At 58.7% G+C, this 12,462-nt stretch overlaps 1 protein-coding gene across 3 annotated transcripts in view; it reads left to right on the plus strand.

The window, feature by feature from the left end:
• The window catches only part of ADAR (adenosine deaminase, RNA specific), a 20,138-nt gene extending 8,772 nt beyond the window's left edge, over positions 1-11,366 (plus strand). For 2 of the 3 annotated variants that reach the window (XM_025040822.1, XM_015598363.2), the window contains exons 3-14: positions 267-412; positions 977-1,121; positions 1,229-1,419; positions 4,703-4,850; positions 5,054-5,225; positions 5,447-5,540; positions 5,643-5,765; positions 5,983-6,116; positions 7,527-7,709; positions 8,204-8,316; positions 8,587-8,714; positions 8,822-11,366. In XM_025040822.1, coding sequence (XP_024896590.1) covers positions 267-412; positions 977-1,121; positions 1,229-1,419; positions 4,703-4,850; positions 5,054-5,225; positions 5,447-5,540; positions 5,643-5,765; positions 5,983-6,116; positions 7,527-7,709; positions 8,204-8,316; positions 8,587-8,714; positions 8,822-9,059 — 1,815 coding nt within the window. In that variant the 3' untranslated portion in view covers positions 9,060-11,366. The remainder of the gene's footprint in view (positions 1-266; positions 413-976; positions 1,122-1,228; positions 1,420-4,702; positions 4,851-5,053; positions 5,226-5,446; positions 5,541-5,642; positions 5,766-5,982; positions 6,117-7,526; positions 7,710-8,203; positions 8,317-8,586; positions 8,715-8,821) is intronic. The other variant, XM_015598364.2, reaches the window with a different exon arrangement.
• Positions 11,367-12,462: the final 1,096 nt, after the last annotated feature.

The raw sequence follows: 12,462 nt of genomic DNA on the forward strand, positions 1-12,462 counted from the left end.
ACTTACAGAATTTCGGAGTCAAAACAGTCCTTAAAGATCGTCGAGTCCACTTTCCTCTCTTGGCAGATACTTAAAGACGCCCAGAACTTTAAGACAGCTGCCCTTCCTGCAAGGCTTAGACAGTTCCCTCAGCCCTCTCCCTCGGAGAAGCCAGCCCTGGCACGCGGTTGGCCAGAGACCCCTCCCAGCCCCTTCCTCGCTGCGGTGGCCAGTGTTTTCTTAGTTGTTTGTTTGTGTTTTTTTCCCCCTTGTCTCATTTTCTCCAGACTGCAGAGCCCCAGCCCACCGCCCCTTCAGCAACTCCCTTTTCTGGGAAGAACCCCGTCACTACATTGCTTGAGTGTGTGCACAAGCTGGGGAGCTCCTGTGAATTCCGCCTCATATCCAGAGAAGGCCCTGCCCATGACCCCAAGTACATCCTTGTGTCACGTATCTCTGCTGAGGTTTTCTCGAAAGAGAGAGAGACACATGTCCTCCTTGCCGCCTCAGAGATGGCAGACGGTCTCACACAGCAGTCACCCCTGTTTTCAGTATGGAAGGCGGGGCCCCGGCGGGCACGGCTGCTGCTTGTGCGGCAGAGAGTCTGGGACTAGGACTCTGAGGGCGAAGCAGGGACCGAGCACTAGGGAGACGCGTGGCTCGGAGGTTGCCAGTGGTGGGACAGGCCCGTGCAGGACTGGGTCACGCCCGAGAAGCCGCCCTGAGGCCCTGCAGACCTGCCTGTCAGAGGAGGGCTCCTGCAGGAGGCGGAGCTAGGCTGACGCTTAAGTGCTGAGTAGGGGTCAGCCCGGCTGGAGAGACGGGGCAGGAGGAGGGGAAAGGCACCAGCTCTTCAAGGCAAAGGTGACTGCATGAGCCAAGGCACGGAGGCGCTGTGTGCCAGGAAGTCCCCAGCCGTGAGAGATGGCGGCCTGACAAAGGCTAGGTGAACCAGTGCTGCCAAAGCCGTTTTAACCCTCCTCTCGTCCCCCGTCAGGTTCCAGTACTGCGTTGCCATGGGGACCCATACTTTCCCCACCGCAAGTGCCCCCAGCAAGAAGGCGGCGAAGCAGATGGCGGCAGAGGAAGCCATGAAGGCCCTGCATGGGGAGGCGACCGACTTGTCGCCCTCCGAGAACCAGGTGGGCCCTTCCTGCCTGTTCTGCAGCAGGGCAGCTCAGGGTGGTCCATGAGTCCCTCGGCTTCCCTAAGTGTCACGGTCCCTCTGTGTTTGGCTAACTCTCCGCAGCCCGGAAGTGCCAGCTCGGAGCCGTTTGACAGCCTGGAGTCCGCGGTGCCCAGCAAGGTCCGGCGGGTTGGCGAGCTTGTCAGGTACCTGAACGCCAACCCCGTGGGCGGCCTGCTGGAGTACGCCCGCTCCCACGGCTTTGCCGCCGAGTTCAAGCTGGTCGACCAGTCCGGACCGCCACACGAGCCCAAGTGAGTGCTGGGTCCTGACAACAGCCTGTGTCACAGGCGGGGACGGCCCACGGCCGTGGCGGGGAGGGGGGTGTTAGCTGTGAGTGACTGTGTCTCCCGGGCCTCCCACAGGATGCTCGATCGGCCACCTGAGAACACAGTTACTAACCCAGCGTGTGTGGTCCTTTTTTTTTTACTAATTTTAATTTGCAAAGTACTACCTTACATAGAAAACCATCCAGGCTAATCTAAAAAGTATGCAGTGAATTGTCTCATTTCTATCTCAGACTTCTAGTTTCTTGAGTCCTTCTGGAAATTTCCATGCATATATTAGCATGCCTTCCATTCTTTTTGGTCTTAAACAAAAATAAGTGTACATCATATATCCTTTTCTATTTCTTGACCCCTTTACTTACCAGTGTGTCTCAGAGAGCATCACAGAGCAGCTCATGCAGGCCTTCCGTCTCTCGCGCAGCTACATTATGTGTCATCGAGTAGATACTTACAGTTTTAAAACTGTTTCTTTTGAACCAGAGATACAAAAGGGCTTCTCTGAAACAATCTCCCATGTGTCTACCAGAAAGAATGCCCGACCCTTAAAGCCCCACTCATACGTAATTTATTTACCAGCTCCCAGGGACACGGGGGGCTGGTTTTGGTCTTAACTGTTAAAAGCACTCCCGCAGTAAATATCCTTGTACTACAGGTCCTTGCTTAGATGGGCAAACTCGTCTGTAGCATAAATTATCCAGAGTGGAATTTCTGGGCCATGAGTCATGCACGTTAAAGGTTTTTTTTATAGGTAATAGGCTATCCAAAAATGAAAAGTATTATTCAAAAATAAAAAACGAGAAGCTCATTCTCATCCATTCTCCCTTTGGCCCGGCTCACACATGCGCACACACACCCCAACACACCACCGTGTGGTAACCGTGTTGTTATATATCCATTCGCAGTACCTTCTTGTTACACAGACGTGCCATGTATCTGTTGATCTCCAGCTTGCCCTGTGCATGTAACAGTTTGATCTTGGAGCATTTCCGTATTGTTTTATATTTTTTGGATATAGCTGTAAAGTACAGTGTTCCCATGTCATGGGTTTACCGTGATTTATCTCACCAGCCCATCGATGAATGCTTGGATCATTTCCGAACTTTAGCTATTATAAAAATGCTGCAGTAAATAACATGTTTACGTGCATTTAAAATTTCAGTAAATATTGCCAAATTTTCCTCAAGCGAGATTATACCAGTTTATGCTTTCACCAAAAAATACGTAAGAATGTTTTTCCCCTGCACTGTGACCAGCAGGGCATTTTCAGCGTTTTTACCTTTGTGGGTTTGGTGTCTCAGCGCAGAGCGAAGGTTCATCTACTTCCGGCTGTTCGTCGCTCTAATTTACCGTATCATAGAGCAAAGGAGACAAGCCACACGGTCACCTCCAGGGGTCCCAAAGAGGTGTTCCGTAAAATTCAGCATCCGTTCAGATTTTAAAAACCAGTCAGTTAATAAGATCGAGACGGTTGGGGGCCTCCTTCGTTCATGTGATGAAAATACACATCCGACGTCAACACCAGCAGCCAACGTAATGTTGAACGTAGACCCACCTGCTGGAGTCGGGAGGGGGGCGTGGAAGTCGGTGTCATGCTATCGAACGCTATTCTGGAATCGTTAGCTATTTCTTTACTATAAAAGGGGTTTTCAGATCTAATCGGAAAATAGACAAAGCACATGAACTGTACAGTCACAGAAAAGAGAAAAACAATTATCAGTAAACAGAAGGTGCTCAGCCTCGCTAGGTAATTTCATCGACACTTCGCCAGTCCCTGGGCAGCAGTGGTGCAGCTGACGATCATTTAGCCCAGAGGCCGGTGCCTCGGACCTGGCATCGCCACCTTCAGGAGCATGCGCACACTGCACCCGACGGGTACAGGTTTCAGTGCTTTTTTCTGATGGCACGAGACTTGAAATGGTCTCAAGTTCTGTCATTTGAGACTGGTTAAGCACAGCGTGGTGCACCCACACTTAGGAATACTATACAGCTATGAAAGAGTGAGGCGCATCTGTGTGGCATGATCTCAGGTATGTTCCTGACACACAAGCAAGGAGAGATGCGCTTGCATGTGCTTAGAACGTTTTCTTGAAAGGTTAAAAGTCCTGGTGACGGCGTTGGCTTCTGGTGGAGGGACGCTTAGTTTTCATCATATACTTTTAACTGTTTGAATTTTCACTCACACGGTATCCAGTGTTTTCAAATTTTAGAAGTCACTAAGGAGGAAAGCTCATAAAAATGGTATCTTGTCTTTTAAATTTAATAGTAAGTAAGGTTATTCACCTGTTCTTGTTTGTTTGTCGTATGTGTCTCCTCTGTGAACCGCTTGTCCTCGGCTTGTTATTCCGCATTGATGTGTGAGACCATGTAGCACAGTAAAGGGACCGGTGCACTGAGCCGTGTGCCCCAGTGTTGAGCACTCAGCCGAGGGGCCTCCTGCCCGGCCCTGTGGCAGGGTGCGCCCGGGGCGTTGGACAGCGGCCCGCCCTGGGTTAGACGCCCCAGGAGAGGACAGGCACAGGCTCCTGCCAGCTGCACGTCCCCCGTTTGCATCCTCCATTCACCATGAGTCCCCAAGCGTGTCACCTCCCAAACGTGCCAGATTCGGTCCATTTCCTCTTTCTCGTCTGTAAAATCTTCCGTAAAACCCCTACCAGGGCTTCAGGTCATTGGCTCAGAACCTAAGACCTCCAGAACTAGAACGACGAGTTGCTGGCCCTTAATGCACTGCGCACATGTGATCAGGGCACCGTGGTGACGTGCGGAAGGGAGGCGGGTGCGATCGGCTGTGGGGACACAGCGCACATTGTGCCAGTGTCCCCTGGAGAGCTGAGGACTCCAGCCGCGCGTGGGGATTGCGTAGAGCCTCTGCAGGCCACGTGTCTAGTCAGGACTCAGTAACGTGACTTCCCGCATTCAGTCTGACAGCCACCTTCACGCTACGGCAAGTGACACACTGGTTTCCCCACTACAGTGGCAACGCGAAGGTTCCTTTTTAACTACGTTACATTTTAAGAGACTCAGTTTAGAGGAAAACGTTACACGAGTAGCAGGCCAACTGATGCGTGATCTGGCCGCAATCCCATCACGATCCTTGAAGGTCCCAGGCGGGCGATGTGGCCTCAGAGACGGCTGTGAGGGGGACGGGGCCGTGCGCTGGCCGCACGGGCTGCCTCTCAGGCAGATCTAGCCTTTCTCTGGACAGCCGTCCAGGTCAGGGGCTGGTCTTTACCCCATGCCTCTCATCCCGAAGGTTCGTTTACCAAGCCAAAGTCGGGGGTCGCTGGTTCCCGGCCGTCTGCGCGCACAGCAAGAAGCAAGGCAAGCAGGAGGCCGCGGACGCCGCGCTGCGCGTCCTGATCGGGGAGAGCGAGAAGGCAGAGCGCATGGGATTCACGGAGGTAACGGGGCCGGCCGGGCTCAGCGGGCGCCTGCTCTGCCGGGCCCCAGGAGCACAGCCGGAGACAGGATGGCTGCTCTTGTGCCCCTCTGGGGGGGTCCGCTAACCCCTGTCTGGGTGAAGTTGGCTTTTAAGCTGCCACCCCTGAACCATCCCCGCCCGCGCTGAGACGTGGTGGCCCTGACGCGGCCCCTGTCCCCACAGCTCCCGCTCACCGGCAGCACCTTCCACGACCAGATAGCCATGCTCAGCCACCGGTGCTTCAACGCCCTCACCAACAGCTTCCAGCCCTCCCTGCTTGGCCGCAAGATCCTGGCCGCCATCATCATGAAGAAAGACTCCGAAGACCTGGGTGTCGTGGTCAGCTTGGGGACAGGTCCGTGCGGTGCGGGAGCTCGTCCTCCTTGTCCTCCGCTGGGGGCGAGGTCCAGGCCAGGAGGCGGGGGTCTCGCTAGGCCTCACGTCCCTGCAGTGACCTCGGCGGGGAGGGAATGCTCGCCCCCCAGGGGAGAGCGGGGCGGGTCTGGGGAGCCGAGGCCGTGTCCATCTCGCCCACTGCCCTTCGACACGTCACGCTTGCCGTGGACGCCTCCCCAGGGAACCGCTGCGTGAAGGGGGACTCGCTGAGCCTCAAGGGCGAGACCGTCAACGACTGCCACGCAGAGATCATCTCTCGCAGAGGCTTCATCAGGTGAGCCGGGAGGGGTGTGCGGCGGGAAGGCCTCCTGCTCGAGGTCATGACAAGCGACCGCCACCCCAGGACCCAGCCGTCACCTGAGCCCTCCTCCCGTAGGTTTCTCTACAGCGAGTTGATGAAGTACAACCCCCAGACCGCGAAGGACAGCATCTTCGAGCCTGCCAAGGGCGGGGAAAAGCTGCAGATAAAGAAGACCGTGTCCTTCCATCTCTACATCAGGTCGGTGCGGGCTCCATTGTCGCCAGAGCTGGCCCTGCCAGCCGTGGGGCCAGTGTCCGAACGCTCCCCTGGTCCGCGGGGCCCGCTGCAGCCTGCGCGTGCCGCTGTGCAGTGGCCCGCCCCGGTCACCTCGGCAGGATGGCTCCGAGCCAGGGGACCGGCGAGAGGTGCCCGCTGAGCAAGTCCCGACCGCCTGACCGCTGCCCCTGTCTTGCAGCACGGCCCCGTGTGGGGACGGCGCCCTCTTTGACAAGTCCTGCAGTGACCGTGCGGTGGAGAGCACAGACCCTCGCCACTACCCTGTCTTCGAGAACCCCAAGCAAGGCAAGCTCCGCACCAAGGTAGAGAACGGTGAGTGACACGGCCTGCGTCCCCACAGAGGCGCGGCCAGGCCCAGACCCGTCACAGGGACACAGGGTGGCCGCTGGGCTTTGGCCATCAGTTGCTGGAATAACAGAGTCTTGTTCACAGGGAGAGAGGAGCGGGTAGGGGCGAGGTCTGTAGAAAGGTCAGCATTCCATTTTGCATTTGGTAGTTGGGGGGCTCCCCACATCCAGTGCGATGTGGGGGTACCGCCTAGAGCTCAGGAGGGAGCCCGGCTGGAATAACATTTGCGGGTCATGCGCCTGTCATGGACCTCCACAGCCGTGGGGGTCGTAGGGTCATCTCTGGGGGACGGGGAGAGAGTGAAAGGAAGTGACCCAGATCCAGCCCGAGGCGGCCACAGGAGGGGCCGCGTGCCCGGCCCCTCTCCCAGCCGGTTGGCTGCCGCTCTCCGCCTTGTCGGCCGGCTCCTCCTCCACTGCCCTCCGATACCTCGCTGTTTCCTCACGACCCTGCCTGTCCCCCTCAGGCCATCCTACAGTCACCAGAGTGACCCTCAGACATGAGCAGGTCATGTCACTTCCCCGCCCATAGCCCTCAAGTGTGAACACAGCGGCCCTGGGCCCAGCCACCCACTCCTGGGTCTCCAAGAGAAGTGAGGTGTGTGTCCAGAGAAACGTCCATGGCAGTGCCACTCACGGTGGCGAAAAGCAGAGTGACGTGACGGGAGGGTGGACACCACGAGATGATCCACACGATGGGGCGGACTTGGCCGTGAAGAGGAGTGGGGTGTGTGCCGGACGTGGGCGCTAGGCACACAGGTCACGTGCGCCGTGACTGCACTTATGTGACGCGTCCAGAAGAAGCAAGTCCACGGCGACAGAAAGCAGACGAGCGGTTGCGAGGGGCGGGGCCGTGGGCTGCGACTGCTCAGGGCAGGAGGTTTCTTCCGGGGGCGTCGAAATGTCCTCTGTGAATGGACTAAAAGTCACTGAAACGCATGCTTTAAACGGGCGAATTCTCTCCATGAAGCTGTCATTTGGGAGAAGTGAGCCACCACAGGAGCAGACCGGGTGTCCCCGGGTCCGAAACACTCACCCAGCGGCTGCTCCTCCCTCGGGTCCCGGCTGCCCTGACACCGCTGTCCCAGAGGTGTCCCTGCGCCCTCCGGTCCCGCCCCTCACAGCCCAGCTCCGCCCCCTGCCAGAACCCCCACGCCTGTGCGGGCTCACTGCTTCCTGTCCGTCCCGTTCCCTTTCTGCCCCGCGCCCCACATGTTCTAGCACAAGGATCTCGCTCGGTTTTGCGTGCCACGGTCACCCAGCACTCGGTGGCTGCTGTGAAACGGGTGGGGAGCACGGGGGTGAGTGGCCGTGGCCCGCGAGTCAGGTGTGAGCCACGCCAGGGGGCGCCGGGGTCTGACTGCGTCTCTCACAGGGGAGGGCACGATCCCGGTGGAGTCCAGCGACATCGTGCCCACGTGGGACGGCATCCGCCTCGGGGAGCGACTCCGTACCATGTCCTGTAGTGACAAAATCCTATGCTGGAACGTGCTCGGCCTGCAAGGGGCGCTGCTGACCCACTTCCTGCAGCCCGTGTACCTCAAATCTGTCACGCTCGGTAAGGGACCTGTCCTGGGAGCCGGAACCAGCCCGTCGTCTTAGCGTCCACCTCAGCAGAGCGTGTGCTTCAGTGCCAGGCGTTAGCGTGATGTGCCCGCTCTCAGTGTGTCCGGCTCAGCGGTGGGCGACTGCCGCTGAGTGTCCCGTGTGCCGTGGCGGGAGGAGTGGCTTAGGCAGCAGGCCCAGGTAGGGACCTGCCAGGCGGGTCTCTTCAAGACGAGTTAAAGCACCGCGGCAGCTCGAAACCACAGCGTCTCGTGTCCTTGACCCCACGGCCTCACCTGGCACCCACACCCCGTGCTCGAGTGCTCGATGACCCCGTGTGTGTCCCAGGCAGCCACACTCAGGAGGTGCCTCCTTCCTAACGAGGGAGCCGTGTCTGTGTCTTGACGACTGTTTTGCGCCCTCAGACCCCCACACACACCCATACCCACCTCGGCCTCCGACGGCACTGGGTGCAAACACGTGCGTGTCTTTCCGTTTCCTGCCTAGGTTACCTTTTCAGCCAAGGGCACCTGACCCGTGCCATTTGCTGTCGTGTGACAAGAGATGGGAGTGCATTTGAGGACGGACTACAGCCTCCCTTTACCGTCAACCACCCCAAGGTGCTGCCACCCCGCCCAGGCCTCCCTCGACAGTCTGCTCCCTGTCACGCGGCCTTGTGTGCAGAGCAAAGCGCGCAGCGCGGGCCGGGGCCTTCGCTGGCGTCCCAGGGACTCGCCCCTCCCTCCCTCTAGTCTGCGGTTGGTCTGCACCGAGGTGGGCTTAGTGTGTCTGGGGCCTCGGCCAGGCAGTCCATGCTGGGGGAGGTCGGGGCCTGCACGCGCTTCCCCGCGGCCTCCACTGAGCTCCCCGTCTTTCCCCCGGTGCCCTAGGTTGGCCGAGTCAGCGTGTACGACTCCAAACGGCAGTCCGGGAAGACGAAGGAGACCAGCGTCAACTGGTGTTTGGCCGACGGCTGTGACCTGGAGATCCTGGACGGGACCCGGGGCACAGTGGATGGGTAAGGAGCGGGGCGCAGCGAGAGATTCCCCAGGGCTCCCCGTCCGCCCGCGCCCGGCACCCCATCTGCTCTTGTCCCAGGTGGGCAGCGGGTGCTTTGTCCTGCAGGCCACGGAGCGAACTGTCCCGCGTCTCCAAGAAGAACATCTTCCTCCTGTTTAAGAAGCTCTGCTCCTTCCGGGGCCGCAGGGACCTGCTCAAGCTTTCCTACGGCGAGGCCAAGAAGGCCGCCCGTGACTACGAGGCAGCCAAGAACTACTTCAAGAAGGGCCTGAAGGACATGGGCTATGGGAACTGGATCAGCAAGCCCCAGGAGGAGAAGAACTTCTACCTCTGCCCAGTATAGTGCGCGCCGGCCACGGGGGGCTGGGGCGCGCACGCCGGGGCCCAGCTCCCGCGCCACGTCGGTCACGGGGCCTTTTTCTTCCTTTCCTGTTCGTTCTTCTTTTTCATGGAGCCACGGTTGGTGACACCGAGACCGTAGGGTTGCCGTCCGCCCTCGTTCGTTGGGAATGGCCGGCCGGGCCCCGCCAGGCCCGCTGCTTTCCCCAGCACAGGGAGAGCCACAGGAAGACGGGCGGGTTCGCTCCTTCCCGCTCAGAGCGGAAGCCGTCACTGGCCCCTGCAGCCCGTTTCCTGCCCGCTCCGTGGTGGTCGTTCCGTGTCCTCTCCCAGTTTGCTGCCCTGACCTCTGTGGTGGTCGTTCCAGCCCACGCTGTGAATCGTATCGGGACCGGTGGCTTCCTCTGTAGGTCTGCGGGCCCCTCTGCCCCCCCTTTTGAGATCCCTTCCTTGGGGTCAGGTTCCTCCTTTTCCTCCAAGAGGGCAAAGAGATGAACTCGAAGAATTTGGTGGAACATTCACGGGGGCAGGAGTTCGAAACCGCAGTCAGCTGTTAGCGATGCCAGTGTGGTCGGAATCGGCAGACGACACCTGGTCACCTTCAGATGTTGCACTTTAGCCAGCTGGGGGAGCGAGAGGCCGGGGAAGCGGCCGCTCAGAAGTGCATCCCTCAGCAAGGACCGAGGTGTTCCCTGCAGGGGTGACCCAGACCACTCCCTGGGGGTGCAGACATGCCTTGCCGTAGCTCTAGGCTCCCGGCTCCCCTCCTCAAGCATTCCTCGGAACTCGTCCTGCAGGGGGCTCAGGGCTGAACCCCAGCCATCTGGCAGGAGGAGCCCTGGACGCGTGCTGGACGGCCAGCCGTCTCTGCTTAGATAATCAGGATTTGGCAAGAATAAGGGTGGAAGATGACGTTGGGCAGGTCGCCATCCCACCTCACTTCAGTCACAGCAAGGGGAGTGGACGAGCTCGCGGGTAAAGCAGTGTTTGAAAGAATGCCGTAAACGTCGATTCCTAACTACCGCAGGTGGCCTGTGATCACACAGATCTAAGATCCAGACAATTTTTCATTTAAGTGCTTTAGTTTTGCCAGGTGGCTTCAGAAGGTCGTTCATGGGCAGGTCACAGACCTGAGGTCTCCCCGCCTGTTAGGAAATCTTTTTAGGGTTGACAGATGGCAGCCATTGTAGGTGAGAGGCCGGGTTGTCAGATTCCGTGGCGGGGGGTCCCTGGCTCACACCCCAGGCCCACGTTGACTGCGGGGTCAGGGCGTGGGCCCCTCCGTGCAGTCTGGCCGAGGGCCGGTCAGCCGGACACACTCAAGAGCAGCACAGAGGCCCTGCCTCCCCGAGACCTGAGCCAGCTTCTCTCAGCCAGAGGGTACCTCTCTTCACCCGTGAACTTGGCAGGCGGCGCCCTGCGCGGTTCTTTACCCTCCCCCGCCCGCAGACTCCAGCCTTGTCAGCCACCGCCTGCCCACGTCTCCAGTAGGAGCACCCACGTTCACCCCTGTGTTCTTGTAGCTTCTGTTCCCCAAAGTTGAGAAGCCCCGAGTTTGTTTCATACACTAAGGCGTCTTTGCAGAACCAAAGCATCGTGGGGAGCAGGTAGGGAAACTGCCCGCCCCGGCGGGAGGGGCTGCCTACCCCGGTCCTGCGACTCTGCAGGGGGCATGTTAGCCAGTCCCGCCAGGCAGGCCACTGGTCTCCGTGGTTCTTCAAGCTGGAGGGTGGCCCTCTGGGCCCCTCGGGCATCGGCCCTTTGCCCGGAGCTCGTGGCTCTCGAAGACCAGCGTCCCGCTCACCCCAAGTCTTGTCCAGCAGCCTTGTGGAGTAGAGCGAGGCCTCCCTGGAGTAAAGTGGAGTCCCCTGGAAACAAGCCCGTATTGGGCCCTGCACGGCCACACCCCACACCCGAGGCACACAGGACAGGAGGCTGCCCCAGCCTGGTGTCCCCTTTACTTTCTTGTCCAATCTCTGTTTTTAATAAGCAGGGCCCCCTTCTCCCTGCCCCTCATCTTTTTTTTTAAAATCATCTTTGTAGTTGATTTGTCTGAACTGTGGCAATTGTGCATTTTTGAATAATCACTTGTAAAAATCATCACTGCTTGAAGCTATTTCTTTGACTCATGTGGAAGAGACTATTGGTTTTGGGGGTCTTGGCAGTGACTCCAGGAGCAGAATGAGGAAGAGCCCAAGCGTGGACTTGGCCTTGACGGCTGCCGTCTGCTTTTTGATTCTGCTTTTCTGTGTCCCCTGATAACTAATAATATACATTCCTCTAAATAAAAAGTTCACAGAATCGGTAGAAATCTGCAGGCTTGGTTCTTGGGGGAGGTGAGCGTGGGGCAGAGAGATTTCTGGTGGCAGTACAGGCTGCATCTAACAGCGTAAGGAGAGGGAGGTGAGCTTGTGTCTGGGTGGGGTGCGGCATCCCAGGTACCCTCACCCCTGCCAGAGCCCACCCTCAAACAGCTTGTTCTCAGAGACCCGACAGGCAAGATTTCAAGGTCCAGCGCAGGAAAACGCCCCTTGGGACGATGTCACTACATATGTAGCAGGTGCCTCACCTTGAGGCGTGTTCTACAGCGCTCTCCCCCCGCCCCCCGACCCCAGAGCGTGCATGTTTGCAGCGGAGCTGCAGCCCCCACCAGGACTGGCCGCCTGCAGTCTTAGGAGACAGGCCATTTGCCTTTGACTTTGTAGGTGGCTCCCAGAATATTTCTCCATCTGAGATTTCAAGAGAACGCACCACTTTATACATTGTAATTCAGTCCAGAATGTCTACGGGACTCATTCTCAACTTTTTAAAAGTGATAGACCAGAGGACACGGCGGCAAGGCGGAGTCGCACAAAGCCACCTTCCTCACCCCGGAACAGCCAGCGACGTGACATGTCGGGGGCACTTTCGGTGAGGCCCAGCACCCCGGGTGCCGTTTGCAGTCTGTTGAAGCAGTGCTGGGTGAGCTGCACGGGGTTTAAAACCAGGGCAGGGCGCCGTGTGTGCCCGCCATGATGTACCCGGAACCTCGGGACCTGTCCTGTTCTCAGGCAGCTGCTGACCCCCCTCCCCCGCCTGAGGGAAGCGTGGTGTCCAGGTCTTGTAGGAAGTGGACCTTTTCCTTTGGCGGTGTCTGCAGAGGGAACAAGGCCGCACCACCCCCCCCAACCCCCGCCCCCGCCTCCAGGTCAGACTCAAGACTCCCTGCGGGACCACGGGACACTTCAGCTTATCCGGGACACTTCCGCTTATCCGTCGCCGCCCGCCCTGCATTTCGTCAGGGAAGCCCACGACCACGTGCCATTTCCAGGTCTGGCCAGTGTCTTGGGACCAGGTCTGTCCTCCACGCAGATGGCAGCCTTGACTTCCTGGAGTGCAGGGCTGAGAGGGGCCCGGCCACCCCTGCC

Source organism: Pteropus alecto, unplaced genomic scaffold, assembly GCF_000325575.1.
Source record: "Pteropus alecto unplaced genomic scaffold, ASM32557v1 scaffold49, whole genome shotgun sequence".
NCBI classification, from domain to species: domain Eukaryota; kingdom Metazoa; phylum Chordata; class Mammalia; order Chiroptera; family Pteropodidae; genus Pteropus; species Pteropus alecto.